The sequence below is a fragment of the Colletotrichum tamarilloi genome (assembly GCF_030869305.1).
Source record: "Colletotrichum tamarilloi strain Tom-12 chromosome Unknown Scaffold_74.1, whole genome shotgun sequence".
NCBI lineage: Eukaryota > Fungi > Ascomycota > Sordariomycetes > Glomerellales > Glomerellaceae > Colletotrichum > Colletotrichum tamarilloi.
Window position 1 is genome coordinate 107,780 of NW_026849457.1, and position 25,832 is coordinate 133,611.

General features: G+C 50.6%; 6 protein-coding genes across 6 annotated transcripts; 3 read left to right on the forward strand and 3 right to left on the reverse strand.

The window, feature by feature from the left end:
- Nucleotides 1-302: 302 nt before the first annotated feature.
- Nucleotides 303-9,431, forward strand: CTAM01_12301 (amino acid adenylation domain-containing protein; the record flags this gene model as incomplete). The annotated part of the gene is made up of 4 exons (XM_060528308.1): nucleotides 303-1,243; nucleotides 1,363-7,893; nucleotides 8,353-8,415; nucleotides 8,585-9,431. 4 exons carry the CDS (start codon nucleotides 303-305, stop codon nucleotides 9,429-9,431), a joined length of 8,382 nt encoding a protein of 2,793 aa, XP_060377077.1.
- Nucleotides 9,432-9,839: 408 nt separating this feature from the next.
- On the reverse strand, nucleotides 9,840-11,532 carry CTAM01_12302 (uncharacterized protein; the record flags this gene model as incomplete). The annotated part of the gene is made up of 4 exons (XM_060528309.1): nucleotides 9,840-10,514; nucleotides 10,683-10,811; nucleotides 10,884-11,383; nucleotides 11,472-11,532. The coding sequence occupies 4 exons, from the start codon at nucleotides 11,530-11,532 to the stop codon at nucleotides 9,840-9,842; spliced, it is 1,365 nt and encodes a 454-aa protein (XP_060377078.1).
- A 1,923-nt stretch (nucleotides 11,533-13,455) lies between these two features.
- On the forward strand, nucleotides 13,456-14,085 carry CTAM01_12303 (choline dehydrogenase; the record flags this gene model as incomplete). The annotated part of the gene is made up of 2 exons (XM_060528310.1): nucleotides 13,456-13,622; nucleotides 13,668-14,085. The coding sequence occupies 2 exons, from the start codon at nucleotides 13,456-13,458 to the stop codon at nucleotides 14,083-14,085; spliced, it is 585 nt and encodes a 194-aa protein (XP_060377079.1).
- Nucleotides 14,086-15,451: 1,366 nt separating this feature from the next.
- Nucleotides 15,452-17,548, forward strand: CTAM01_12304 (modin; the record flags this gene model as incomplete). Its single annotated transcript, XM_060528311.1, has 2 exons — nucleotides 15,452-16,559; nucleotides 16,620-17,548. 2 exons carry the CDS (start codon nucleotides 15,452-15,454, stop codon nucleotides 17,546-17,548), a joined length of 2,037 nt encoding a protein of 678 aa, XP_060377080.1.
- Nucleotides 17,549-17,797: 249 nt separating this feature from the next.
- Nucleotides 17,798-18,904, reverse strand: CTAM01_12305 (uncharacterized protein; the record flags this gene model as incomplete). Its single annotated transcript, XM_060528312.1, has 1 exon — nucleotides 17,798-18,904. One exon carries the CDS (start codon nucleotides 18,902-18,904, stop codon nucleotides 17,798-17,800), a length of 1,107 nt encoding a protein of 368 aa, XP_060377081.1.
- A 1,337-nt stretch (nucleotides 18,905-20,241) lies between these two features.
- On the reverse strand, nucleotides 20,242-25,290 carry CTAM01_12306 (uncharacterized protein; the record flags this gene model as incomplete). The annotated part of the gene is made up of 11 exons (XM_060528313.1): nucleotides 20,242-20,677; nucleotides 20,733-21,196; nucleotides 21,257-21,879; nucleotides 21,946-22,258; nucleotides 22,309-22,672; nucleotides 22,729-23,315; nucleotides 23,383-23,626; nucleotides 23,684-24,027; nucleotides 24,084-24,286; nucleotides 24,342-24,590; nucleotides 24,678-25,290. The coding sequence occupies 11 exons, from the start codon at nucleotides 25,288-25,290 to the stop codon at nucleotides 20,242-20,244; spliced, it is 4,440 nt and encodes a 1,479-aa protein (XP_060377082.1).
- Between the last annotated feature and the right edge of the window lie 542 nt (nucleotides 25,291-25,832).

Below are 25,832 nucleotides of genomic sequence, written 5' to 3' on the forward strand. Positions count from 1 at the left end.
CTACTGATGACGTTGAAGGATTTTCTGTGGCCCCATGTCTAACCTTCTCGGACTCGAGACACGCAAAGGTTCCGAATCGAGTCTGAAGGAGCGATGACAGATGTTTCAGTATCATTCATACATGTACGAAAGTCAAGTGGTAAGGTCCTGCATCGACTCAAAGATACTTTTTCCGTACAACCAACGTACTTCATAAAAACAACACTCTCCGAGACCTTCCCGCCTTGGCGCCACGCTTCCAGGCTTACATCGTGCATGCATCGCCAGTACCTGCATCGCTGCAACCAAGCCAAATCCTCAACATGTTATCCACAGACGGGAAATGGAAGCTTACGCCTCGAATTCACTCTGTCAAATTTGTCTTCGACGCTCCGACTCCGGCAGATGCAGATACACCGGACGAGATCTTCTTTGACAACCCATTCCCTACGGACACCCCGGGCATGCCTAGGCGGTTTGTCTTCAAGACACCTACAACTCATGCTTCCGATCAAGAGGTCATCGGTCTTCAGATATCGAACACGCATGATGGAGAAGACCTCGATGCAAGTGTGTCATATGACAGACAGGCATCTGATGTGCCAACAAGTAAGGAAAGTTTGACACTCTCGACCGACAGTCGAACCAAGGTTACGTCTAGCGAATCACAGCCAGAGTCGGTCACTCATCTTCGTGGTCCTACTTGCGACGCGCCGGATGATGTGGAGTCGATCGTGTGCTCAGCCTGGGCCTTGACACTATCTTCCATCATCGAAAGCGAAGTAGTCAACTTTGATGTGTGCGTCTTAAGCAGTGACAGTCCTCAGCCCGCGAGCAGTGTGACACCGGTAACATTGTCCATTGACACCCAGACTTCAATTTCGGCAATTTTTCAGCAAATCAAACACGAAAGAACCGTATTCGAATCAGCCAGCCAAGGGCTCGAAGCTTGCCATGAGACCGGTGGTGAACCATTCTTGAAAACGCTTATCAAGTTTTCAACGACTGTTAAACATCAGCAGCAGCCATTCAATGCTCCCAGTTCCGACTTCCAGCTTCACTGTCTCGTCGAAGGGAACGACCTACAGTTATCTGCGACATTCAATGAGCGTTCCATTCCCAAAGCGAGAGTTCGTCTGCTGCTTAGTGATTTGGAGCATGTCATTTGGCAGTTGGCCAACTCGACAGGAGAGCAGTCCACTCTTGCAGACGTACAGATCATGAGTCCCGCGAGTCAGAGGCATCTTGTCAAATTGAATAGACCGTAAGTTTCATTTCCTGCCATATTCAACTATTATAGTAGCTTGGTGCCTGTCTGACTTGAGAAAGACTCCCGACAAGAGAAGAACATCTAGTTCAAGAGTCGATCGCACAACATGCCAGATCAAATCCTCAAGCACAGGCTATCTGCGCTTGGGACGGTGATTTGTCGTATTCTGAGTTGCAGCGTGCATCAGAGGCTCTTGCGACGCACCTTTCTAGTCTTGGGGTCGGACCTGAGGTGATGGTCCCGATCATCTTCGAAAAGTCTGTCTACAGTATTATCTCCATTCTGGGTGTGGTGATGGCTGGCGGAGCTGTCGTCGTCTTGGATCCCTCACTTCCTGCAGCCCGGATCAGCATGGTCATCAAAGACTTGGATGCCAAGGTCATTATGTCGTCCGTCTTCGGCGAAAGCAAGATCCCATCACATATCCGACAGGAGAAGCGAGTTTTGATCAACCAGGCTTTCTTGGACCGTTTGTCGACAGCACGCCAATTTCCGTTAAAGGACATCTCATCTTCTCCTAGCAACGCGCTGTACGTCGTGTACACGAGTGGTTCTACCGGAAAGCCAAAAGGTGTTGTGGTCACCCACGAAGCATTTTGTTCCAGCGCCAAGGGTTTCACCAAAGCCATCCATCTCGACGCTCCCACTTGCCGGGTCTTACAGTACTCATCCTTCTCCTTCGACATTTCAATGCTCGAAGTCTTTGCTGCCCTGATGACGGGATCATGCATTTGTATCCCATCTGAGGAGGATAGGATGAACAACCTTGCCAGCTGCATCTCCAGCATGAAGGTCAACTGGGCGATGCTGACACCTTCAGTTGCAAGCCTAATGGTTCCGGAGGAAGTTCCAAGCCTCGAGGTACTGTGTCTCGTGGGTGAAGCATTACCGCAGGCTGTCGCTGACACATGGGCCGACCATGTCAAGACCATCAATGCTTACGGTCCGGCAGAGTGCTCCGCTATCACCATAGTCAGCGAGCCAAGGACTAAGGGGTTGAAGAGCATTTCTCTCGGAAGACCTCCCAACTGTGCCGTCTGGATTGTCCGAGAAGACGGCCAGCTTGCTCCGTTCGGTACTGTTGGTGAAATTGTGATCGAGGGCGCGCCTGTTGCGCGTGGATACTTGGGCGATGAGGAGAAGACAAGAGCTGTCTTCTTGGATGATCCCGATTTCCTACGTGGTGTCGTACGACAGCCAATGCGATGCTATCGCACTGGTGACCTCGGAAGAATGAACCATGATGGGACTATCGACTTCTTGGGCAGGAAAGACACTCAGGTCAAGATCAATGGTCAGCGTGTTGAGCTTGGCGAGATTGAACATCAACTCAGGAATCTTTTAAATTCCGAAAAGACAGCGTCGCCTCCCGGGACGAACTGGGAGTTGATTGTAGAGCTCCTACACCCTCTTGGAGGAGACCATAGTATCCTCGCGGCATTCGTCGCCCCCAAGACAATTTCCGGGACCCCTTTTCATGCAGAGGCGCAACTTATTGTCGAGGAGTCTCACTCTCTGTGGGCGACGATACATCGGAAATTTTCGACAGCTACTGAGGAACTCGCCAGTGCTCTCCCTAGATACATGATACCAAGGGCAGTTGTGCCATGCAGCACATTGCCCCTGTCACCGTCAGGCAAGGTCGACAGGAAGACGCTCCGTGCATACGGAAACGCGACGACGTCGAAACAACTGCTCAAAACGCCAAACAATAAGGAAGATCACATGCCGGTTGAGATTTCTGGGCCACTTTCTCCAGGCTTCCCCGAGAGCGAAGAGGATTCTTCAGTTGGACAGCACACGCTAATATCCGACACATACCCGTCAACCGAAGCTTCAATGTCGCTATGCGACCCTTCACAGCCTATTTTTACACCAACTGAGAAGGCGCTACGGCTGGCTTGGTCAGAAGTTTTAGGTCTACCTGAAGACTCGATCGTCCTCGAAGATGATTTCTTCAAGCTCGGCGGAGATTCCATCGGGGCTATCAGGATCGTAGCAGCTTGTCGTAAGCAATCACTCCAGATCAATGTTGGGAACATCTTCCAGAACTCTGTGTTGGGCAAGATGGCTCTCGTTTGTAAGAGTACGGTATCTGAGAAGCAGGCGGTGTCTCCTGTCCAGTTCATTCCGTTCTACTTCTTGCGGCGAGAGGACACCATAGAGCTGCAAAGTGAAGCCGCTTTCCAGTGCGACGTCGCTGTCGATGAAATTGAAGACTTGTACCCTTGCACGCACATGCAAGAGGGTCTGATGGCTGTCAATCTCACGCGACCAGGTAGTTACACTGGTCGATGGATCCATCCGCTACCTCGGGACGTCGATCTTGCGAGGTTCAAGAATTGCTGGGAGGATATTCATGCCGCATCACCGATACTGCGGACTAGGTTCGCAACGACGTCGACTGCTGGGTCTCTGCAAGCCGTTATCCGTGAGAAAGTCCGGTGGCTTTTGCACGACGATCTCAAAGCATACCTCGAGCAAGACGATGCGAACCCAATGTTTCCCGGAGACTCGCTCAATCGCTTTGCTGTGATCACGTCAAAGTCTGGCGATGTGACGTTCGTGTGGACCATACATCACATGCTTTATGACGGCTGGTCCCTGGCAATGCTCTGTGACCGTCTCAACGATTTGTATCACGGCCGCGCTGTCAAGCCAGCAACTGACTACCGTAACTTCATCGAATACACTCAGAATATCACGGCAAAAACACATGCGAGTTACTGGAAGACAGAACTACAGGGAGTGAGCCTGTCAAGCTTCCCTGAAGCTCCCAAGCTTGGCCACCAGTCCTTCGCCCGAGCTGTGGTGCGCGATGAGCTTCGTATCAACATCGATCAGTCTTCAGGAATCACCATGTCAACAATCGTCCGAGCGGCATGGAGTCTCATGATAAGCCATTTCTCTCGGTCAAACGATGTGCTCTTCGGCGCAACAGTCTCAGGTAGAAACGCACCGTTGGACAACATCGAAAGCGTCGAGGGTCCGACAATAGCCACAGTGCCTGTAAGGGTTCACCTCGACAAAGGGTCGGACATTCTTAACTTTCTGCGAAAGATCCAGGACCACGCGACCGCCATGATACCCTATGAGCAGTCCGGTATCCAACAGATCAAATCACTCAACGAAGACACTAAGCGCGCCTGCGAATTCCAGAACCTGCTCGTCATTCAAGCAGGCGGCGGCTGGGATGAGACCGGGCCTGGTCCCCTCGGGAAGCCGATCTATCGAGAAGAGTTTACCACATTTCCCGTTACATGCGAGGCATGGCTTCATTCTGGACGGATTGAGTTTGCGACGCATGTCGATGAAGATGTGACAAGTCGACTGTTCGTCGCTCAAGCCATTGAAACAGTCAAAATTGTCATGAGTCAACTCGCTTGGGCTACATCTGGTAGTTACAGACCTTCTATGATTGCAGACCTGGCCTTTGAACAAACCTCTACACCTATCCAACAACGAGCTTCTCAACCTCTCGAAGCAAGCAAGGTCTCGGCTACGCTCCATCAACTCATCACAAAGATGAGTCTGACACAACCCCAGAGAGAGGCAGTAGTCTCAACAGCCGAGTCGCTTTCTTACGAGGAGCTGGAAGATATGTCGACGGCACTTGCCGTCCAACTTGCCGAAAAGGGAGTCTCGAAGGGAGACAAGATTCCACTGTGCTTCGAGAAATCTGTCTGGACTGTCGTTGCGATGCTTGGGGTCTTGAAAGCCGGAGCTTCTTTCGTGCCCTTAGACCCGGGCCAGCCCGTATCACGTCTAAGAAAGGTTGTTACGCAAGTCAAAGCCAAAACAGTTCTTACGTCTGCATTCCAACAGAAGGCAACTGATCTTGGTGCTGTTGCGTCCGTGATCGTCAATCGCGATGCTCTTGGCGATATATCCAGGCTTCAGCATCCGCGGCAACCACCAGCTCAAGTGACACCCAACAGTCCTGCCTACATCATCTTCACTTCTGGTTCGACGGGAGATCCCAAGGGCATCGTCGTCTCTCATGCCGCGTTTGCCTCCAGCGCGATGGCCCATGGTTCCGTCTTCGGTATGAGCGACGAGCATCGTGTCTTGCAGTTCTCTGCATACAGTTTTGATGCCAGCCTTTTTGAGATTCTCACCACCCTAATCTACGGCGGAACCGTCTGTGTCGCCACTGAGAAAGAGCGCTTCGAGAATCTCGGAGACTTTGCAAGCCGCATGCGCGTCAACCTCGCGCTTCTGACTCCATCGGTGGCTCGCATCATTCGTCCAACAGAGATGCCGTCTTTGAAGACTCTAGTTCTGGGCGGAGAGGCTCTTGATGAGGACTTGATCAAGAAATGGCTTGACGCCGGACTGACTCTCTTCAACGCATACGGCCCAAGTGAATGCTCCGTCATAGCTGCTTGCCATGCATGCACCTACGATACGGACCCGAAATCCATCGGAAACCCGGTCGGCTGCTCTGCGTGGGTTGTTGCCGCAGATGATGACACGGTGTTGGTTCCGAGTGAACAGGTTGGCGAGTTGCTCATAGGTGGTCCGACTCTAGCCGATGGTTACTTGTATGACTGTGAGAAAACAGCTGTAACGTTTCTCTCGCGACTACCATGGATATCTAGAGAGGATCGCATGAGTACAAATAGATTGTACAAGACTGGGGATCTTGTGAGGAGAGCTGTCGACGGAACTCTGGTGTACGTGGGACGAAAGGACCTCCAAGTCAAGTTGAACGGCCAGCGAATCGAACTCGGAGATATTGAGTCGCACATCGCTGGTTGCTGTTCCGTCAAGCGCGGTATTGTTGTCTTTCTCTCGTCGGGACCATTCTCAGAACAACTTGTGGCGGTTCTGGAGCTCGAAGAAGAAGATGGCGAGAGACAGCCTGGTCTCCAACATATCATCACTCGATTTAATATCATTGCAGAGGAAGTTCGTCAAGAGTTGACCGGAAAGCTTCCGAGCATCATGCTCCCGGCACACTTCATTGACGTTGCAACCCTCTCTGAGGAAAGATTTCCACTTTCGACCTCAGGCAAGGTTGACAGGAATAAAGTCACAACATGGGTCCGAAATCTGTCCGTCAGAGAATCTCAGATCCTCGACATTTCTGCACCGATACCAAGTACAGTGGCAACCATTCAACCTCACGAGCTCCCTGCCTACGAGCTGGCACAAAAGGTCACAGATTTGGTGTCTCGAAAGACCCTTTCGTCAAGGCCCCGACTAGACGATTTTGACGATGTGCTGTTACAGACTTCCGGTCTAGATTCTCTCAATATGATGTCGCTCATGCACTTCATTCGTCTGAAGTACAGTGTCAGAGTCAGCATGCAGCTGCTCATGGACGAGCAAATGAGCATCAGGAAGCTGGCAGCTTTCATCACCTGTGCTGCTTCCAACGGCCTAGTAACGTTGACATCTTCGAACAGCAACTCTGAGACTCGGCGGATCAATTTGATGAGTGAAATTGATCGTCTTGACGCGGGGCTTCAGGAACTTCCAGGCATATTGTCTAGAGATGTCCAAGGTAGTTTGACCAAGAAGACAGATAATCTCAGGGTTTTCCTTACTGGTGCAAGCGGATACCTGGGTACTCAAATACTGCGAAAACTTCTGGAGCGGCGCGATGTTGCCCGTGTCACCACTTTGGTACGCGGAGCGACACTCCAAGCAGCGAAAGATCGCGTGGTTGAGGCTGCGCAAAAGGCTCTTTGGTGGACCGAGTTCCACGAAGACAAGCTGGACGTCTGGACGGGGGATCTCACGAAGACTATGCTCGGCCTTGGCCAGAAACGATGGGGCTTGCTAAGCGATGGACACACATTCGATATCATCATTCACAACGGTGCGATTGTCCATTGGAACAAAAGTTATGCTGCCTTGGAGGCGGTTAACATCCATTCAACAGTTCAGCTCCTGGGCATTGCTGTTCAGAATCCTGCTTTGCGATTTGCTTTCGTGTCTGGTGGACGACAGTGGAAGAGTGCTGAAGAACGGGACGAGGACATCGCGCGAGAGCTATCGGACTCTATGGGTTATAGCCAGACAAAATTCGTTGCTGAGGTCCTCGTCAAGAGAGCTGCGGAACGATGTCCAGTCTCACAGCGGAATATCGGCGTCTTCAGGCCTGGGCTTATCATTGGGACGCCCGCAGAAGGTGTAGCAAATTTGGACGACTACATCTGGAGGCTCACGGCTGCAAACATTGAGATGGGCATCTATAATGCGGACGAGGAGCAGGCATGGCTGCATCTCTCCGATGCTGCTACAACTTCGGAAGCTGCCATTCGCATCGCATTCAATCCAGAATCATCTGCTAGTCCGGTGACACAGCATGAAGAAGGAATGACTTGGGGGACGTTCTGGACTTTGATCAAGGGCATGGGCTACGACATCCGTCCAACACGTGCTGCCAAATGGCTGTCAACAGTCAGAAACGATATCTCGAATCGGAAAGAGGAGCATCCCCTTTGGCCGCTGGCTCACTTGCTCGAAGATGGTAGCATGGAATGGGAAGAGGTGACCGAAAGCCACGACATGTGTCCGTTGCAGCTCAAAGTGGCTTCGAAGAAGAACGTGGAAGCTCTTGTGAGGGTGGGTTTCCTGCCGGCCACGCGTCGAGCCCAGGATGTTCAAGTTGTCGGGGGCACGTTTTCTAGGACGTGAGTGAGCCGGATGCCTTGTTTGTCATTGTGGAGTTACTGGATCGGACTCGTTTAGAATAGAGATGCCTAGAGCAATATGCAAGCTGTCAGCGCGAGGTATTGTGGTTGCAGCATGAGTCGGCGGCTTGTTGTTCCATGTCTACCAAGTCTTACTTGAATTGTATCTTGGCGCGTAATGTAGCTACTGAGATGAGACCCCTGTGCCCGTTGTGGTGACGTAGGTGGTGCACCATCGCTAGGCGAGATGTTTAGCTTGTCATTCACGCCCTTGTACAACCAATGGCAGCCTAAAAGTACTGACAAAATTGAAAAGTCGTTCATCTCATCTATACCCTTCAGTCTCTAGAAACATATAACTTGGTTCATCTCAAGATCATAAACTTTTCGAGGATCACGACCTTTTCTATACGACAATGGACGACTCAGTCACTATCAAGGCACAGTGCATGTGTAAAGCACACACATTCTCCGCTTCACTGCCGAAATCCGCACTGCCGCTCAACGCGTCTTGCTGCCACTGTACGTCGTGTCGCCGACTGACTGGATCTCTCTACAATCCTGCCGTCGCGTGGCCAGACGCCTCTGTAGACCTGTCTGGCCTGCGGAAATATCCGTTCTCGAAACACTTTGATGTTTATTCGTGCGGTACTTGCTCGTCACAGCTCTTTGCCCGTGGTCACAATCCTAGCATCGCTCCTTATGTCACAACCGGCGCTTTAGAGAACATCCCTGGTCTTGTCAAGTATGACAATCACATGTTCATCGGCGACACCATCGATGGCGGCCTTGCGCCATGGCTTCCGAAAGAAGAGGATGGAGACCCGGTCAAGCGCTGGAAAGGGCATCGCGACAGCGAAGAGGTTCCATTCGACTGGCCGGTCAGCAAGTCAATCCCTACCGCTCGGCTGAATGCTAGCCCTTTTCCAACGTCGACCCTGTTCCACTGCCACTGCAAGGGCGTCCGGCTATCGCTGCGAAGCGCGGCGGACTTGGAGGCAGATCCGGCGAAGGAATCGACCTCGACATGTGTGGATCCCAAGACGCTCAAGTTCAAGGCATGTTCCGATTCGTGCAACTCTTGCCGCCAACACTTCGGCTCAGATATCATCGCGTGGACCTTTGCTCCTCTCACACACATCAACTTCAGCACTGAGGCCGCATCCGCGCCGTCTCAATTCCCACAGACGATCGTTAAACTCAAAGAAGCAGTTCTATCCAAGACCAAAGACCCACGCCTCGGAACATTGGCGGTTTACAATAGCTCTCCCGAGGTAGAGCGGTACTCCTGTTCAGTGTGTTCAGCCAGCATATTCTACGCTGTTTACGACCGTGAAGACATGGTTGACATCGCAGTTGGGCTGTTGGATCACCCGGATGGCGCACGCGCTGAAGGATTGTTGGCTTGGAATTATGGCCTGCTTGGGTGGACAGCGGATGCGGCAGGCGGATGGCGAGAAAAACTGGTTGCGAGAACGAAGGCCTCCATGAAGGAGTGGGCCAACTTCTTGAACGGAAATCAGAGCACCAACGACTAAGCAGAAGGTCAGAAGCATATGAAGGAATCTCGAAGTCCTTGATGGCTGGACAAAGAGGAGGCTGATCGAGGCTGGGCGACAACCTGGAGAAAAGTCGTAGGGCGCGGCACAAGGCTTCAGAGACAACACTGCAGGGGAAAAGATCATCCAATCATCAGCGTCGATGGTTTAGTGGTAAAATTCTCCGTTGCCATCCAGCAGCGTCGGGGAGCCGGGGGTTCGATTCCCCCTCGACGCAATCTTTTGGTTTTGATGGTGGAAAACGATGTGCGAAGAGTTATGGTGGTCGGCGACGTGATCAGTTTGCATTTTTACGCTTGTTTCATTGAGGTGGGTGGCTCTTTACGGTTGTATTTCATGGCTCGAAAACCCTTTCTTTTTGTTTCCTATCAATATCTTCCTATGTTATTACCATAAGCGAAAGACAGAAAGCTCTCTATTTGTGATCGTATAATCACTCGGCACCGCCATCGTTGACAGAAATAGATTTCCAAGACCCTCCGTAGCAAGTAGAGAGTTGTATATGATTCCGATGGGCGATGCAGCCAGCATTACTGAGGTACCGTTGCTAGCAGATAGGAGCTTCGGTGCCAGCCTCATGAGCCTTAAGCCCTCCATGGACGGCTGCCACCTATATTTGACTTCATTCGGTGTGTAAAGAGGGTCTTTCGCTGGCTTGAGCACGGCTTTGTCGATATCTTCAGGGAATGGCATTGGATGCCGCGTTCCCGTGTCCAACAAAACCTGCAGATTCATAAGCTGCGTGATTGAAGCATTATAGATGATGAGCTCGGCAGCCTGTTCCGGCGTCTTCACCTCGATTGGCCTAGACGCCAACGTCTTGGCCCAAGGCAATGAAATGTCTTCCATCTCTTCGTCAAGAGGCATATCAGCTTCTCTTGCAGCATCTGGATTGTCACATTTCCAGCGCCATCTCCAGTCACGTAGATCCCTGAGAAGCTGATCAATCTTGTCACGGGCGGCCTCTATCTCGTTGTTGAATAACGGTCGATTGCGTGATGCGATAGAAAGAGTGAGACCGGGAATATCGACAAAATGGTCCATCAGCAGGTCGTGTGAGGTCTTGGGTATGTATCGCCATGGGATAGTTTTCCACGTCGTTTTTTCAAAAAAAGAGTGATCATGTTCATTGAAGGAGTTGCACGCCTGACGCCACAGCCAATTCTATCAGTACATGTAGAGACCACAAGTATTCAGGAAGTCAAAGAACAAAGCCCGGAATTCCCTTACATGAAGTGCCCGAATTTGGCGTAGATAGGTCAACATTGGCTCTTGCTGAAAGCACTCTGGCCCACACATTTCTATAATTTTCGACATGCCGTAATAGTGAGGAACGTTGGGCACGTTCTCTACCGCATACTGTATTTGTTAGAATAGGGACTGTGACAATAGGCTCGTGCTCTTGACCGAAGTTCCTTTTCAAAGACTTACTTGGTAAAGACTAAGGATAATGATTGTGAAGGCCCACCTCGCCAACTCCTGATTGGACTTCGCTGACACAGCGTGATGCAACGCTCTGATTACCTTGCCATTCAACTCGTAGCCCTCGGCCACCATGCTCGGCTCGTTGACAGAATTTCCCATGAAGCCGAGCGCAGTCGCTAGGCTTCCCGTATAATCGGCTTTGGCCACATCTGAATCTATTTCTCCGTCTAATGACATTCGAAAGAGAGGTTTCCAAAACGGAGCCCAGCGGTAGTGAGCTACAAGATGGGAAAATGCCATGCGGTTACGAAAAGCTGTGAACGGGAGCTCTGGGACGATGTTCTGGTGAATAACAGTGCTCGAGCTCGTGTTTGAGACTCTGACTAGTTGTTGACTACCACCAGCATCGCCAGTGGCGGCAAAGTTTTGCATGCGGAGCGGCAACTCGTAGCCCAGGCATTTGTGGCCGGATTTGAGACATCTCTCACATGCAGGTCGAGCTTTGTCTAAGTGTTTTCAAGTGCGTGTAAGTGACATGACCGTTTATGAGCTGGACAGGCTAGAATTGTAACAGAAAGAGCACGATGGACATACCACACTTGACCCGTCTTCGTCGACAGGTATGACAGTAGCCGCTAGTTGGCGGACGTCCCATGGTGAAACGTATTTCTGGATAAAGTGTTTTAAGTCAAGTGAGGATGTTTACGATGGCTATGTTAACTATGAGCCCACCGAAAAGCTTGCGAAGAAGATTCAAGAAATGTGTCGTCGTAGAAAAGCGAGACGAACTTAGCATAATATATTGCTTCTGAATCAACAATGAAAGAGAGAGCCCCAGTCTTGGATGTTGTCGAATAGACCTGTTCATATTGTCCCAATATCCAAGTATCAGAATACCCACCTCTGTCTTCAGTGCCGGACATCACGGAGACGTGGGGCGAAAGAGATCGAGTAAGCAGAGCAGGCGGCAAAATCCACTTGGTTGCGTGCGCGCTGCAAGTAGCAAGGCAGTTTTAGACTATTTAGTCATCCTAGACAACGTAAGGTAAGCCGCACTCTAATTCTCTTCAGTTCTGATGCATCACTTGGCAGCAGCCAGTGGGGGCTTCGGACTGTCTGCTCATTGGCCAGGCTCATGCTGACTGCAGCTTCATTTGGTTATTCGTTTTCTAGTCCAATCATGAAGACGTATTTGAACATGCACGCAAAGATCGCCACGGGTACTTTTTAAGATAATCACGAGATTGTATGCCGAAAAGAGGCGCTGGTCTCATCGGTGCCTCCAGTCACTTCCTTGCCTTCATGGGTAATGACAGCATCGTTGCGATGGATCACAGGTTAACATCAGCCCGTATTTGATTGTTTACCTATTTCGTGTTGGCATTCTTTTGTTAGCATGTTACATTGAGGTAGTTGGCGATCTTGGAGGTTGGTCGATGATCCACCGGAACTTATGATGAAGGGCTTATTGTGCATTCGATAAGCATTTGGTCTAGACGATCTGCACCTTTGATCATATACATTTACCGAAAATATTAGTCTATTCTGTTTTGGAAGGTTCCGGGTCCATACCCTGGTGAAACGATGAGGGAACACTCCCTAGATCCCCAAGTAGCTATATTTCCCGCAAGTCCTGAACAGCTAAGGTAGCGGGAATTAAAGGAACAAATATAAATGAGTGTATCTCAGCTATTGATGCTATATCTCTGATAATTCCTTGGTGGCCTTCTGACTCACTCACGGGTGGCTTGGTTCTCCACGATGAACACATATGCGACCTGATTCGGATGTGGCTACGAAGCAACTTGCACTGCTAAGGCACACACATCCAGGAAACGTTAGCCAACATTTGCCTCCAAACAATACTCTGAAAGTATAATTGTGTATTTGCATACATCCTTCTCAACGAACACTCCGAGCAGCGGTTTGATCATAGTCACAATCTTTCATGTGCCGCAAAGGCCAAGAGCTGGCCGAGGGTAGTCAAGTCCAATGAGGGAAGGCTGTATTTAAGCATGGTTGCGTGAATGTGGGAGCATTGGTCTAGAAAGGGCCTCTCAGCTTAGACGTAGAGCCAGCCAAGTCTAGTACTAACATCATTAATTCACGTGTTCCATTTCTTGGGCGCAAATAATGTTCACAGCTAAGGTCGATGAGATAGAGACTCTGCGAAAATACCTTACTTCATTAAGTAGCTTCTGGCAATCAGGCAGAATGTCAAGAGTAATACGTCCAAATTTCCGTTAACAGCGTTGTCGCAAGCCTGCGAGATCATCCATTCGGGCTAACGCTTGCTTCTTGTAAGCCTACCGGCAAGTCCTCAATGATGTAGAAGTCATTGCATGGCTGGTTTACTTGACATGTAGCGAGCACTAAGTACTGGGATACCCGAGAACTACGAGTTGGTAAACTCAACATTTGATGCTGAGCAAAGAGATCTCTATTGCTCGCAACTAAGGGGTAAGGCCTGCAAGTGAAAAACTGCAGTTTCGTCTAAAATTCGAATTGTTAAGGCGCTGTACGGATACCATTGCAGAAGCACTCGCGTTTGTTCCTCTCTCAAACTTCACCCAGTCGGATGTTACTGGCAAACTACTATCTGCTATCAACAGTGGCACCGCTTAGTACCTCCCCCAGAATACTGACCAAATCGTTAAAGACGGATACTCGAAACACGTACAGCAAATTCTGCAAATGCACCAACGTAATTCCACGGCCGATATGGAGCTTCTTTATAGGGACGGTGGACGCTCAGTAGTGAATATCTTGATGCACCCCTCAAGCCGTTAGGCTATTGGAATTAACCTCATCGACCCCTTCGCGCCCCCAGTCATTGAACCTCGCTGTCTCTCCTACTCTTACGACGGGCAAATGGAGGTTGAGTCACTACGGTCAACCGAAACTCCTTGCCACGCAGCAAGTCCAAGCTCTTGGAGCAACGGAAACGCTGCCTTGGGTCATTGCCCTGAGCGACTCTGACATTTTGGAATTCGTTGAAGGAGTCAGCGCTACAGAGTATCACTATACTGGGACCTGCGCTATGCTTCCCAGGCCACTTGGTGGTGTCGTGGATTCCAACCTTAATGTGCATGGGATCGATGGCTCGAGGGTAGTCGATGCTAGTATCATGCCTTTACTTCCATCGGCGCATAATCAGGCGACGGTCTATGCAATCGCTGAAAAGGTAAATTTGCGCCCCTACGCATGAGATGGCTCGAATGTGAGCGAGACTAGTGCAGTGACTTTAGTGCTGACTGACTTCTCTTACACAGGCAGCGGATGCTATTTTACAGCAATATTCTTGATGAGCGTGGCGAAAGACGGATTACTTGAAGACGAAGGAATAGACGAGGGGAGTTTGGACAACTGTCTTGTCGAGATAATCATTGGCTGATAGCTCCTCTACTCACTCAAATTCCCTGGGTTCGGCGGCGCAGAGAGTTTGTTTTACTTCTGTGACTGGTGCAACCTGCTGTTACATTTGCAATGACTTGGCAACCCTGCCTATCGCTAGAAACGTCGTATTTCAGGAGGTGCTCGCCCACTTTCACCTGGGAAATCTGATTGGTAAATTACTCTCGAGTGCCTCGAATTCTCGCCATGATCATTTCTCAGAAAATGATTATAGGCACAGCCGTTCATGGCCTGTGAGAGTTACGGACAAAGGGACGGCAGACAGGGGAGGGATGGGAAATGGAAAATCATGTGTGCACCAGAGGGCTGGGCCGGAATAGCGGTGCCGTCTTCTGCATGTCAGCATGTCCCGCCGCAAGGATGTGCTACTCGAACCAATGATGACCACTACCGATTCTTGCGAACAGGGGACCGAGGCCCCGCATCGACCGTCTTAACCAACCAGCTGGGACGATGACTTCAGCCAGCTGGCCGTTGTGTCTAGTGCTTACTCCGGGGCTGAGTTGCTGGAATAAGTCTTCCAGACCTGCTGTTCCAATGTTGAGCATTCAATGTCCTGGTATTGGAGAATGGCTCCCGCTTTCTTTTTGTTTTCCTTTCGAGGTGTAACTAAATCTTGGGATGAAGCGATAGGGTTCCGGGCCTGCTTTACTAATTCCACTAGACTGGTAGATGGCGTCGGGGCGAACCTTAGTCTAGCTATAACTTGGCACAGATGATCGAATGAGATGCCAACAACTTTCAGCACTAGCATATCCGCTAGCAGTTCATATGACCAGCACGCTCCAGCGAGCGGGAGAGCCTTACGGCCCCGGTCTCCCAAGACAATTTGAATCATTTGTTGCACTTGTTCCATTATGGAGAACTGCAGGGGTTACACGTGATACTTGCTCCTGCGCAGGGGCTGATTTTGGCTGCCTAGCTGAACTGCATTTTGTCTCAGCCAGGCTCGGATCAGGCTGGCTGTCAGCACTGGAGAAAGCCCTTGATAAATCAGGCTCTCTGCTAATCTCTTTCTCCTTCGATATTTCAAGAGAGTTTTAGTCACTATACTCACTTTATTTGTATCTTGGGGGCTCAATGTCCCTTTTCACAATCGTTCCGAGTGCCTAGAGGAGCAACGTCAACTGCCTGCATCCAAGTTGAGGGATCTCGCCAATATGTCGTCATCTGACCCCACAAGCTCATCCGGCAGCGACAGTGACAACAATGACAACCAAGTTGAGTTGATCGTAGCGGTTGTGGCATTGGTAATTTCAGTTCTCGCCTTCATCATTGCGATTTTCCAGGCCCTCCAGCAATACTACGCGTCGGCAACGGGCTACTCATCATGCACTCCAAAAGTCATGGGAGATTGGGCGAGGTTCACACGACGACGATTCAAATGGTACGAGTTCCGCTTTGAGGTGGAATTTGAAGTTCCCGTCATATTCGTTGCGCCGCCGACGAACCCGCGGGGACCCCTCGGCGTGCACGACGACAAGGAGATTACCTACATGACCGGAACAACAGATAGTTACAAGAAAACGTATACCTGGGACCAGGAAGAGTACGACAAGCACTCCAAAACTTTGAGGGCTGGGATGACGCGCCAAGCTATCCACACCGCCGACAACGAGCTCGCAAACTGGACGAGTCTGCTCATGGCTATTCAGCGTATGGAGAGGGAGTCTCGAACATGGCAGGATAAGGAGTATTTCGGATACAACCCTCAATGGGAAGCCCAGACATCGTGTCACCCGACCCAGGCCAGCACCACGGTACCCTACACTCTTACCGTTGGCATGCAGAGGAAGAAGAAGTCTTGGGATAGTATGCCAGACAACATGAAGAAACCTTACGCAACGACAACGATCTCACATCTGGTGGAAATGGCGGCAATGTTAGGCGTTCATTGGAAAGAGTTTAACCGAAACGAAGACCGTTACCGAGGGCAGGGCAATGGGTTCAGCATCACCGGCTACGACGTCGACGATCTCGGTGTTGTGTTTACATTCGAGAAGACTGGTCCGACTTGGTTTCACGAGAACAGGGTAGTGCCGAACAATAAGGTCAAGGAGCTCTGCTTTGGTTATTGTCCGACGATTTTCCGCCAGCAGAACAACGACAACTACAAGTACGCTGACGAACCAAAGGATATCGGAACGCTACAGCTTGGCAGCATGTCGGCCATTGCAGAGACTCTAGTGGTGATCGGTTGTAACACTAACACTGTCCGGCATTTCCGAAAGTCTACTCCAGATACAAGACACATCCATCTCTTCCCAAGTAAGTCTTGCCAAGAATCATTATATTCACGAGATTCGAATACTGACTGTTACGTTTTAGTTGCTTTTGAGATCCTAGGCATGGTGGGTGCCGTCCTACAGATCCCCGGCACGGCTTTCCGCATGCTTCCCAACCCAACCATTTGGCATTGGGACCGGAAGTCATTTTCACTGAGGACTTTCCTCAGCGACTACGTCCACATAGTGGGTGAGTCGGCAGCAACAGAACCAATGCTCAGAAGTACAGAAGGATCTCGAATTAGCGTGATTCTCAAAGAAGCCGGCAAAATCGAAGACAAGTTCGAAGAGCTCGAATCTCGTGACGGCCCGGAAGCGATTCTGAGACGAACAAACAACACCGAGGAAAGAATCTACTCCAATGACCTCGTCATGGCTTTGCATTCGGCCATTTCGAAATGCGACGAATTCCTTCAGAGTCAAGAGAGGATAAACCTTGTCCAAAACGTGCTCCGCGTGCACCTGCAAGAAATCTTGCGTATTTTGAACGACAAAGAAGGGGAATACAAGACGGTTGTGGTCACTACAGGAGATCATGCTCGGTCAAAGAGGGACTCAAGACACGACCTTGTTGTTCCAGGAGCATCCCCTATCTTGAGGACGCGAGAGGAGAACGAGGAAATCGAGAAGGAGATATCGCTCCTTCAGAAGCTGGATTCCGCGTCTTCGAGCGAGAGGCATGGTGTTCTAGCCGAAATTTACCTTCTCTCGGTGCGCAAGCGGGTCATTGATGTTGTTTGCAAACAGCTGCGGGTTGATAAAGCTCGTAAAGAGCGTGGAGCTAGATCGATCATCTCTGATGCTTCCACAGAGGTGATCGCCCACGACCAGCAACAGCAGATCAATGATGTGTGGTGCATGCTTGTCTTCCGCATGGTATGCTGGTTGCTTCTGCATGATTTCCATGGTAAGGATATCCAAGTTGAGAAGAGCGAGATATTTGGAAGCCGTCTGCCGGTTTACATCACATAGGGTTGGGATGTGGTCATGAAGTATAACACGAATTATGATGGAATGGGAAAATGTCTCAATAATGAAACTGTACATTTCTTGACTGATCTTGTTCACTACACTTCATGGCTCCTTCTGGGTTTGTCATCTCTGATGTCCCATGTAATTTTCATCTACTTTCAGGACTGGCTACCTATTAATATGGCTTCGCTTGCCCAAAAGGACATACACGCGACCCTAGAAATTACACAAGCGCTAATTATCAAATATCTAAGCCCCATTGGTGCCATTGGTGCCGTTCTCACGCTTCTTCAACTCCTCGCGGACCGCAGGCAGAATATAGCGACCATAGTCAATAGCATCGTTGAGGTTGTCATATCCACGGATAGAAATCAACTCAGCACCAAGATCGACATAGTCCAAAATGGAGTCGTTGATGGTCTTGGGAGATCCTACCAGTGCCGTAGAGGCTCCGCGAGCGTTAGTCGCAGTGACGGTGGGGTACCACAACGCCCGGTCCTGAACCTCGCCCTTCTTAGCGATGTCAAGCAGACGCTGCGAGCCGACATTCTGAGGCTCGGGTCCGTTCTGACCAGGCTTGCCCTGTCCGGCAGAAATGTTTCCCTTGAGCGCATCGAGCGTGCGGTGTGCCTTGGCCCATGCAAGCTCCTCCGTCTCGGCGATGATGGGACGGAAGGTAACCCAGATGCGGGGCCGGTCCTTGCGGCCGGCCTTCTCGGCCTCGGCGTAGATGCGGTCAATCTGTTCCTTTGTCTCCTTCAACGGCTCACCCCACAGTCCGAAAATGTCGGCGAGGGAACCACCAATACGGTAGGCCTCAGGGGATGAACCGCCAACGGAAACAGGAATTGTGCCCTTTGTCGGGCGGACGCTGCTGTGAAAGTCTCTGAAGGTGTAGTACTTGCTCTCCCAGCTGAAGGGCTCCGGTGATTCCCACGCTCGGCGGAGAATCTTGATGTAGTCCTCAAGGCGGCCATACCGCTCGTCCTTGGAAAGGAAATCACCCTCCTTGGCTTGCTCTGCATCGCTTCCGCCGGCAATGAAGTGCACGACGACACGGCCCTTACTGAGTTGGTCGAGTGTTGCCAGGGCCTTCGCGGCAACGGTGGGGTAGAGGGTGTTTGGCCGCAAGGCGATGATGACGCTGACGTTCTTGGTGACCGCTGCGATGGTCGCACCAATTGTGAAGGGATCAAATGAGTTTGAGCCGTAAGGAACGAGTGTGTAGTTGAAGCCGTAGTCGTCCAAGTTCTTAGCGTAGCGGACTAGGAACTCGGGATCAACGCCAGCACCAGGGATCGGGTTGATCTCCGTTGAGGCGTTGGGGAAAGTTACGCTGATGAACTCGGTCGGCATTTTGCTAAGTGTTTTCTTGGGTTTGGGTATCAATACTGCAGAATAGTCTTCTTCCTGAAATTGCTATTCGTGAATTATGTGGTCGCCTATATACATCCGTTGCACGATATGACGACAACTGCAAGATAATCACGCCTTACACCCCGAGCCGAAATCGGCAAGGGGTTCCCCAGTGAGATGTCACCATAACCCCATCTAAATCCAGCACACTTGATCATTGTGGCAAAGAACATCTGGCGCCTTTATCGTTAGCTGTTTTGGAGAGCCTCAGGAAAAAATCGCCAATTCTTCAACGTTGCTTGTTGTCGGGCGGGATGCGATCGGTGCTCGGCTACTTGGCGGTGCGGCCCCAGACCGGGCCCGTTCCGTCAAGATATGCCAACCAGACCACATCAAGGCCAGAGACCATGATCAACTATTCATCAGTAACTCTCAGCCTCTGAAACTGCCGAAAACACCTATCAGCACCGACTTACCCCGCTCCATGTCAACACGCAATTCTCAGGATCAGTTCCACACATCCACAACTTGGGGCCAACGTCGGACATGCCCGCACACTTGAAGCTCCGAACGCTCGACATTGGCTGATTAAGGAGGCGCAGTACCTCCGACGCGGATTCTGTCGTGCCATTAATTACAAATCAATGATTGTGCAACAGACAAATAATCATGATGATTTGTCAACAGATATGGAAACATACTCCGGGCGCACCACCACAAGTTGCAACCCCTCTTCCGTTCAGAGCCAAGGTTGCTCCGAGGGCGGTCTTCATTGACGGATCGAATCGAAAACGATTTAACATGTTAAGTTCGGGACCATTCATCTTTATGAAATATTGTCTACATAGCGTTGAAGTTGTGCTTTGCAACCGTTCGATGATGAATACGACTCAATTGCAATGCATACAATGAGCAAGATAGAGTCTTCAAACTTCGACGTTCACTATAAATCGCCCAATCACTACGAATGGAAACACCACGATAATTGCCCAAACATTTTGAATCCTCAATAAATGGAATGGAATCCATTGATATTTGCACAGTCCGATTCACCTGAGTTCGGAAGGAAGCCAAAGCAATGAATGCACTCCACAGATGAAAGCGACGTCTTGATTTTGGAAGTTTATCTATAATACAGCTGCACGAAATACCATGTTGTAAAATAATATTCACTCTAATACTCTATAATCAAGTCGAAAAGTGAATAAAAAAGTAAATTGTTAGGGACTAGTAGTTATGCGTGTTTGAGTCCTTCGAGAAAGACGTTGAAACTCCGGAGGCCCTCATTGCCCCTTTATCTTGAGTGATTGAAGCCGAGAAAGCTGAGAGTCGGGTTTTTAGGAAGACTTCTTCTTCCAAAGTTGAGCAAGGGAGTGCTTCTTCGGCACCCGAGCAAGCCAATACAGGAACAAAGCTGCAAACAAGTTGAAGATTATGTAGACCCACATCAGCCCGTACGACCGCCATCGTCTACCGTATGACGTAGATATGGTAGTCAAGAAAGCATCTGTCGTAGCCAGAGGGCAGAATTGACAGATGTCGGTGCTGTTGGGGTTGAAGACACTGCCGCCGGCCATTTGCATGTACGGGGCCATGTAATCACCACATGCGGTTCCATTCGCGGGACTGAATTGCAGCAGCTCGAGTTGAGAGCAGTTGACCTTATTGTGGGCCAATCCCGTTGACAAGAGACCTTCGACCAGGTAAGTCAAGGGTGAGACGCGGTACATGAACTTCCAGAAACCTGGCAGGGCATTGACCGGCACAATGACACTGTTGATTCGTGAGTTTGAAGACTTCAGGTTGATTAAATCGGTGTTGAACTTACCCGCAAAAGATCAGACACAAAGCAAAAAGTAGAAGAGAAAGAGTCGCTCCGATCTCTGCTGTGGGTACACCAGCGACAACCATATCGGCAAATGTTGACTCGAAGAGCATGAAGGCCCAGATGAGTAGGAACATGAGACCGCCACGTTCCGTAACCGCATCCGTCGGTATGGCATTGCGATACATGCCGACCAGATAATAGAATGGGAAAAAAATCACGATAGCAGCCAAGGTGTTCCAGGGAAGCTCGACAATGATGTTGACCAAGACGAACACATACCATGAATACGCTCTGGAGGCGCGTTCTCTCGCCTCGTATTGCTCGCGTTGCAGGATGAAGTTGGGCATCGTCTGATAGACGAGGAAGGCAAAGACCACCAACAACATGAAGATGGAAAACATCTGACTCTGGAGTCCTTGCATCGTGAGCGGTGAGTTGTAGAAGGACACCCCGATGAATAAGCTCTGTGCAAAGTGTAAGTTGAAGGTCCATTAGGTCGTTGACCAGTAAGCATTGAGACGTACCGTGCCACCAGACAAAATCAACTTGGAGTAAATGTACGAAGGCGTGCGCCAATACTGTTGAAAGACACGCTCAGTGCACAAGGCAAGCTGAACATGAAACGGCGCAGCATAAGTGGACATCTCATCGGGACTGGACGTCGAGCCATTCGCCGCCACGCCCTGCTCCAGACGCTCGAGCTCGCGGCGCATCTCGGCACACTCATGGCTCTCCTTCCAGGTCTCGGGCCAATCCCTCTCAGCCTTGGCGCCCGGAGCTGCGCCGATGACTTTGAGCATCCACTCGGCGGGGTTCTCGTCCTGTCCGCAGGGCGTTGCTCCGTACTGCTCAAAGTAGCTCGTGAGCACGCGGGAGTTCTCGCCAATGTCGCCAAAGTAGACTGTTTTGCCGCCATGTGCAAGGAGAAGAAGACGGTCGAATTGCTGGAATAGGAGAGCAGAAGGCTGGTGGATTGTCACAAGGATGGCTTGGCCGTTTTCAGAGAGCTTTCGGATCAGTGATGAGATTGACCATGCTGTCTGACTGTCGAGGCCCGAGGTCGGTTCGTCAAGGAAGAGAAGGAGATCAGGTTTCGCAGCGAGCTCGACGCCAATAGTCAGTCGTTTTCTCTGCTCAACGTTTAGGCCTGTGGTAGTACGGATTAGCTTAACAGTCCTTGAAAATGAGGTGCAAAGACCAGTTGAGGACTTACCTTCTCCGGGCACTCCGACAATGGCATCGGCATAGGCCTCCATCTCCAGAAGCCCAATCACCTCTTCAACATAGTCGTACTTCTCTTGCTTGCTGACAGCCGCTGGCTGGCGTAGCATGGCGCTGAATCGCAAGGCTTCCCTAACAGTGGATGTCTCGAGGTGGATGTCTTGTTGCTGAACGTACCCGGCCTTTCGCTGGAAAGACTGGTCTCTGAGAACACCATTGACGAGGATATCTCCTGTCACAACACCCATAGTCACCCTGTTAGCCAGGACATCAAGTAGAGTAGTCTTGCCAGCGCCAGTAGAGCCCTGAATCGATCGTCAGCAGAAATCCTTCTCTTGAATGGAGGTAGACTCACCAACAAAGCAGTCAGAGTTCCCGGCTTTACCCATCCGCTAGCTTTGTCAAGAATTCTGCGGTTGTTGCCCTTGATTGATATGTCGTAGCAAACATCTTTCCAGTGGAATACCGATTGGCTTTTATGAATTGCGGATTGTTTGACACCCGACTGAGGAGCATGTCCCTCGGACTTCTCATGTTGGTAAACGCGTTCAGGTTGGCCATTTTCTTCGTCGGATGAGTTTTTTGATAGTGTCGGGACCGAGTGACCACGCCGGAAGATCAACACCTCGCCCTTGGAGCGGTCTGTGGTGATGTACTCCGCCGCGAGCAAGTAAACGCACATGAAGAAGACGATGAAGGCAATCAAAATGCCGAAGTTCCTGAGTGACACGTTAAACTTTTTTGCGAAGAACCTTTCAAAAAAAACAGAACATACCTCCAAATGTGAGACTTGTAATAGCTGAAAGTGGCATTCATGTAGAAGTCACCGTCAACGAAGTCTGCGCCTGGTGCAGCGCCGGCGACCGAGCACGTCCTCTCGTTTGGCGCAGCGTTCGGGTAGGCCGGAACGAATGAGGGACAGGGGAACTGCCGACCATTGAACTCATTGGCGACCAGACTCTCGAAAGCGTAGGCTATGGGGTTGATGTAGTTGATCCAGCGGAGCCATCCCTTCATATCGCGGGTCGGGAGGATGAAGCCGGTGTAGATGACGAGCGATAAGATGAAGATAGCGGCTGGCGTCAAGGCTTGATGAATGGTACGGGACGTCTGGCCGATGGTTCTGATGATCATGGACATTGAAAGTGTAGTGGTAAAGCCGAAGAGGAGGAAGATAAAAAAGGCATCGGCCTCTTGGCGGAGCTTTGCCATGAAGTAGAGAGGAATATTGAAGGCCAAGGTAGAAAGAATCTTACTGGGAAGATCGCAGATCGTGGATGAGATTGCTTCGGAGGCGGGATGGTACAGAGCATAGCGAGCGTGCTTTTCGACAATAGGTCTCTGGACGTACAGCGTGAGGATCTGATCATCGCCATATTAGTAAATCTTTCTCGTCGTAGGGCTACTTGGAGGAGAATTCGAAACATACCTCAAGAGCACTGCTGAGACCGTTGAACAAAATCGCAAAGAACAACAGAATGCAACGAGAGTTCATACTTGACGCATCGGAGGGCAGGTCGAAGAAGATGCTTCCAAGAACCAAAGAGATGACCAAGTTACCACCAATAGTGACAACGAAGAACAGCCAGTCACCCAAGAGACGCTGGTACCCACGCGTCATGCACAACCAGATTTGCATGGGCATGGAAATAGTGTAAGGTGATTGCGGAGTCCTTCTCGACTGTTAGCAAATGATTATACCACGACCTCCTGCCTGCATCACCACTTACACAAGAGATGCTTTGTGAGCTTGGCGCGTCGCGACAAACTTTTCTTCCCCTGAGCCATCAAGAGGATGTTCCTCCTCAAAGGCAAATATCTCCTCCATAAGACTTGCCCTGACATCGCTTCCCTTCCATACTGTTGCAAACTCGTCTGGCGTTCTGGGCACTCTGTTCTCAAATCCTTCTCGCACCACTCGTTCTGCGGGGTTCGTGAGGGAAGTGAGGAAATCAGCGGTGGTTTGGCGGTCGGGGCAGCGGTAGCCCATGTCGACAAAGTATTGCTTCGCCAGCGCCGTGGAGCCAAAGTAGATCTGGCGACCTTCATAAAGAACCGCGACCTTGTCAAATACCTAGACGATTATAAGTCAACAACGATATATGGTAGATTTGGGATGGAGATACAGACATCATACGCCGGCTGCGAAGCCTGATACATCGCGACAATGGCCGAAGTTTTGGCCATGTCAGTAGACAACCGCAAAGTCCGAGCAAACTCCAATGCGGTAGCACTATCCAAACCGCGAGTGCTGTTGTCCCAGCATTGAATAGGGCTCTGGCTGAGCGTGACCTCCGCAATACTGACGCGCTTGCGCTCGCCTCCGCTGACACCTATGGAGAGTTAGTGGAGGTTGCCTCAAAGCTGTCAAAGGCTTGAGCCACTCACCACGAACGAAGTCGTTTCCGACCTTTGTGTTGATGGTGTGGGAGATGCCGAAAACTGCCATCACGACGTCCCGCAAGTGTTCGGCGTATCTCTGTCTGCTGACGCCAGGGAGTCGATTCTTTGGCGTTCTTGCTAGTGAGGCGAAAAGAAGTGTCTGTCCAACCGTGAGGTGGGGGAAGTGGATGTCTGTTTCGGCCTGATAAATCACTTCACCGCGAAATCGTTTGTGCATAGTTTCCATTGGGATGCCTGTTTGTGATGAATTTTGTCAGTCAGCTTTCGTGAGGACCTAGCATATAGCACCCCTAACAGAGTTTGGGAGGCATTGTTACTGACCCTGGTAACTGAAGTGTGAGTGATCCCCCAGATGAAGACCCTGAGTCTCACCAGCGATCGTCTTGAGCAAGGTAGAAACACCACTGCCGGGACGGCCCAGCACCAAGAGCATCTCACCACTCTTGACGATTCCGTCAAACTCTCTCAAGATGTCAATCTTTTGGCGACGGTTGCTGAGAGCCTGCTTGATCATCATTGGTGCTTGCCAGAGGACGTTAAGGACATCCTTCTGGTAGTCCGTGTCGGTGCCGTACCCATGAACACTCAGGTTGCGATACGCGACTCCGGCTTCAAGTCTTGGGTAGTCCTCGGGATGATGATATGAGTGCTGTAGAAGGGCTCGGGCCCACTTCTTGGCGTTGAACTCTTCGCGACAGCTTGGATCCAGGGCAGGGTGGTCCGATAGGAACGGGTTGATACCAGGGTCGAGTCTTGACGCTGAGCGAATAAGATCGAGACTGTAAGGCCTGACGAGCTCGTTGACCTGGGCATCGTTGGCTTCAATGTCCATGTCATTCCTCTGGTGATCGTGTTCCTGACTGGCTTTGGCGTGCAAGGTGTCATCCGACGGTTTGGACATGACGTTGCCGCTGTCACCCTGCGGGCGATGCATCTTGTGAGTTGATTTGATAAATGCGCAACAAGCAGATAAGAAAGAACCTGAGAATCGCAGAAGAGAGGAGGCTCAAGTAACGTCACCCAACGGGGGTCAATGGCAAGTTATATCCTAACAAGCTTCCCAAAAGAGGCGCCCACCTTGTTAAAAATAAGTTTTCACGTTCAACACAAGGCAGACATGTGAAAACAACAACACAGCTACGCATTTCTAACGTCAATACCTACTATCAACGGGTCGACATGGGCAGAGAGGCCCCGATGAGCAGGGACCAGATCACTAGCTTCACGTCACGCTGCCGAAGCTAACAGCTTCGCGAGCCGAGCCTGATGGTCGAATTTCCATGTTTTGGCTGCATATGTGCGGCTTTGCTGATGTAGAGCAGCCGTATGAATCAAGTCGGCGCCGAGGGAGGAGGACTAACGCAAAATGAGTTGACGATGTTGACGAGAAAGCACCCACACGCGCCGCAAAGATCCTGATTGCAGATCCCGGGATGGCGGCTTTGTGAAGTGGCCCGATGCGTACGCAAAGTTGCC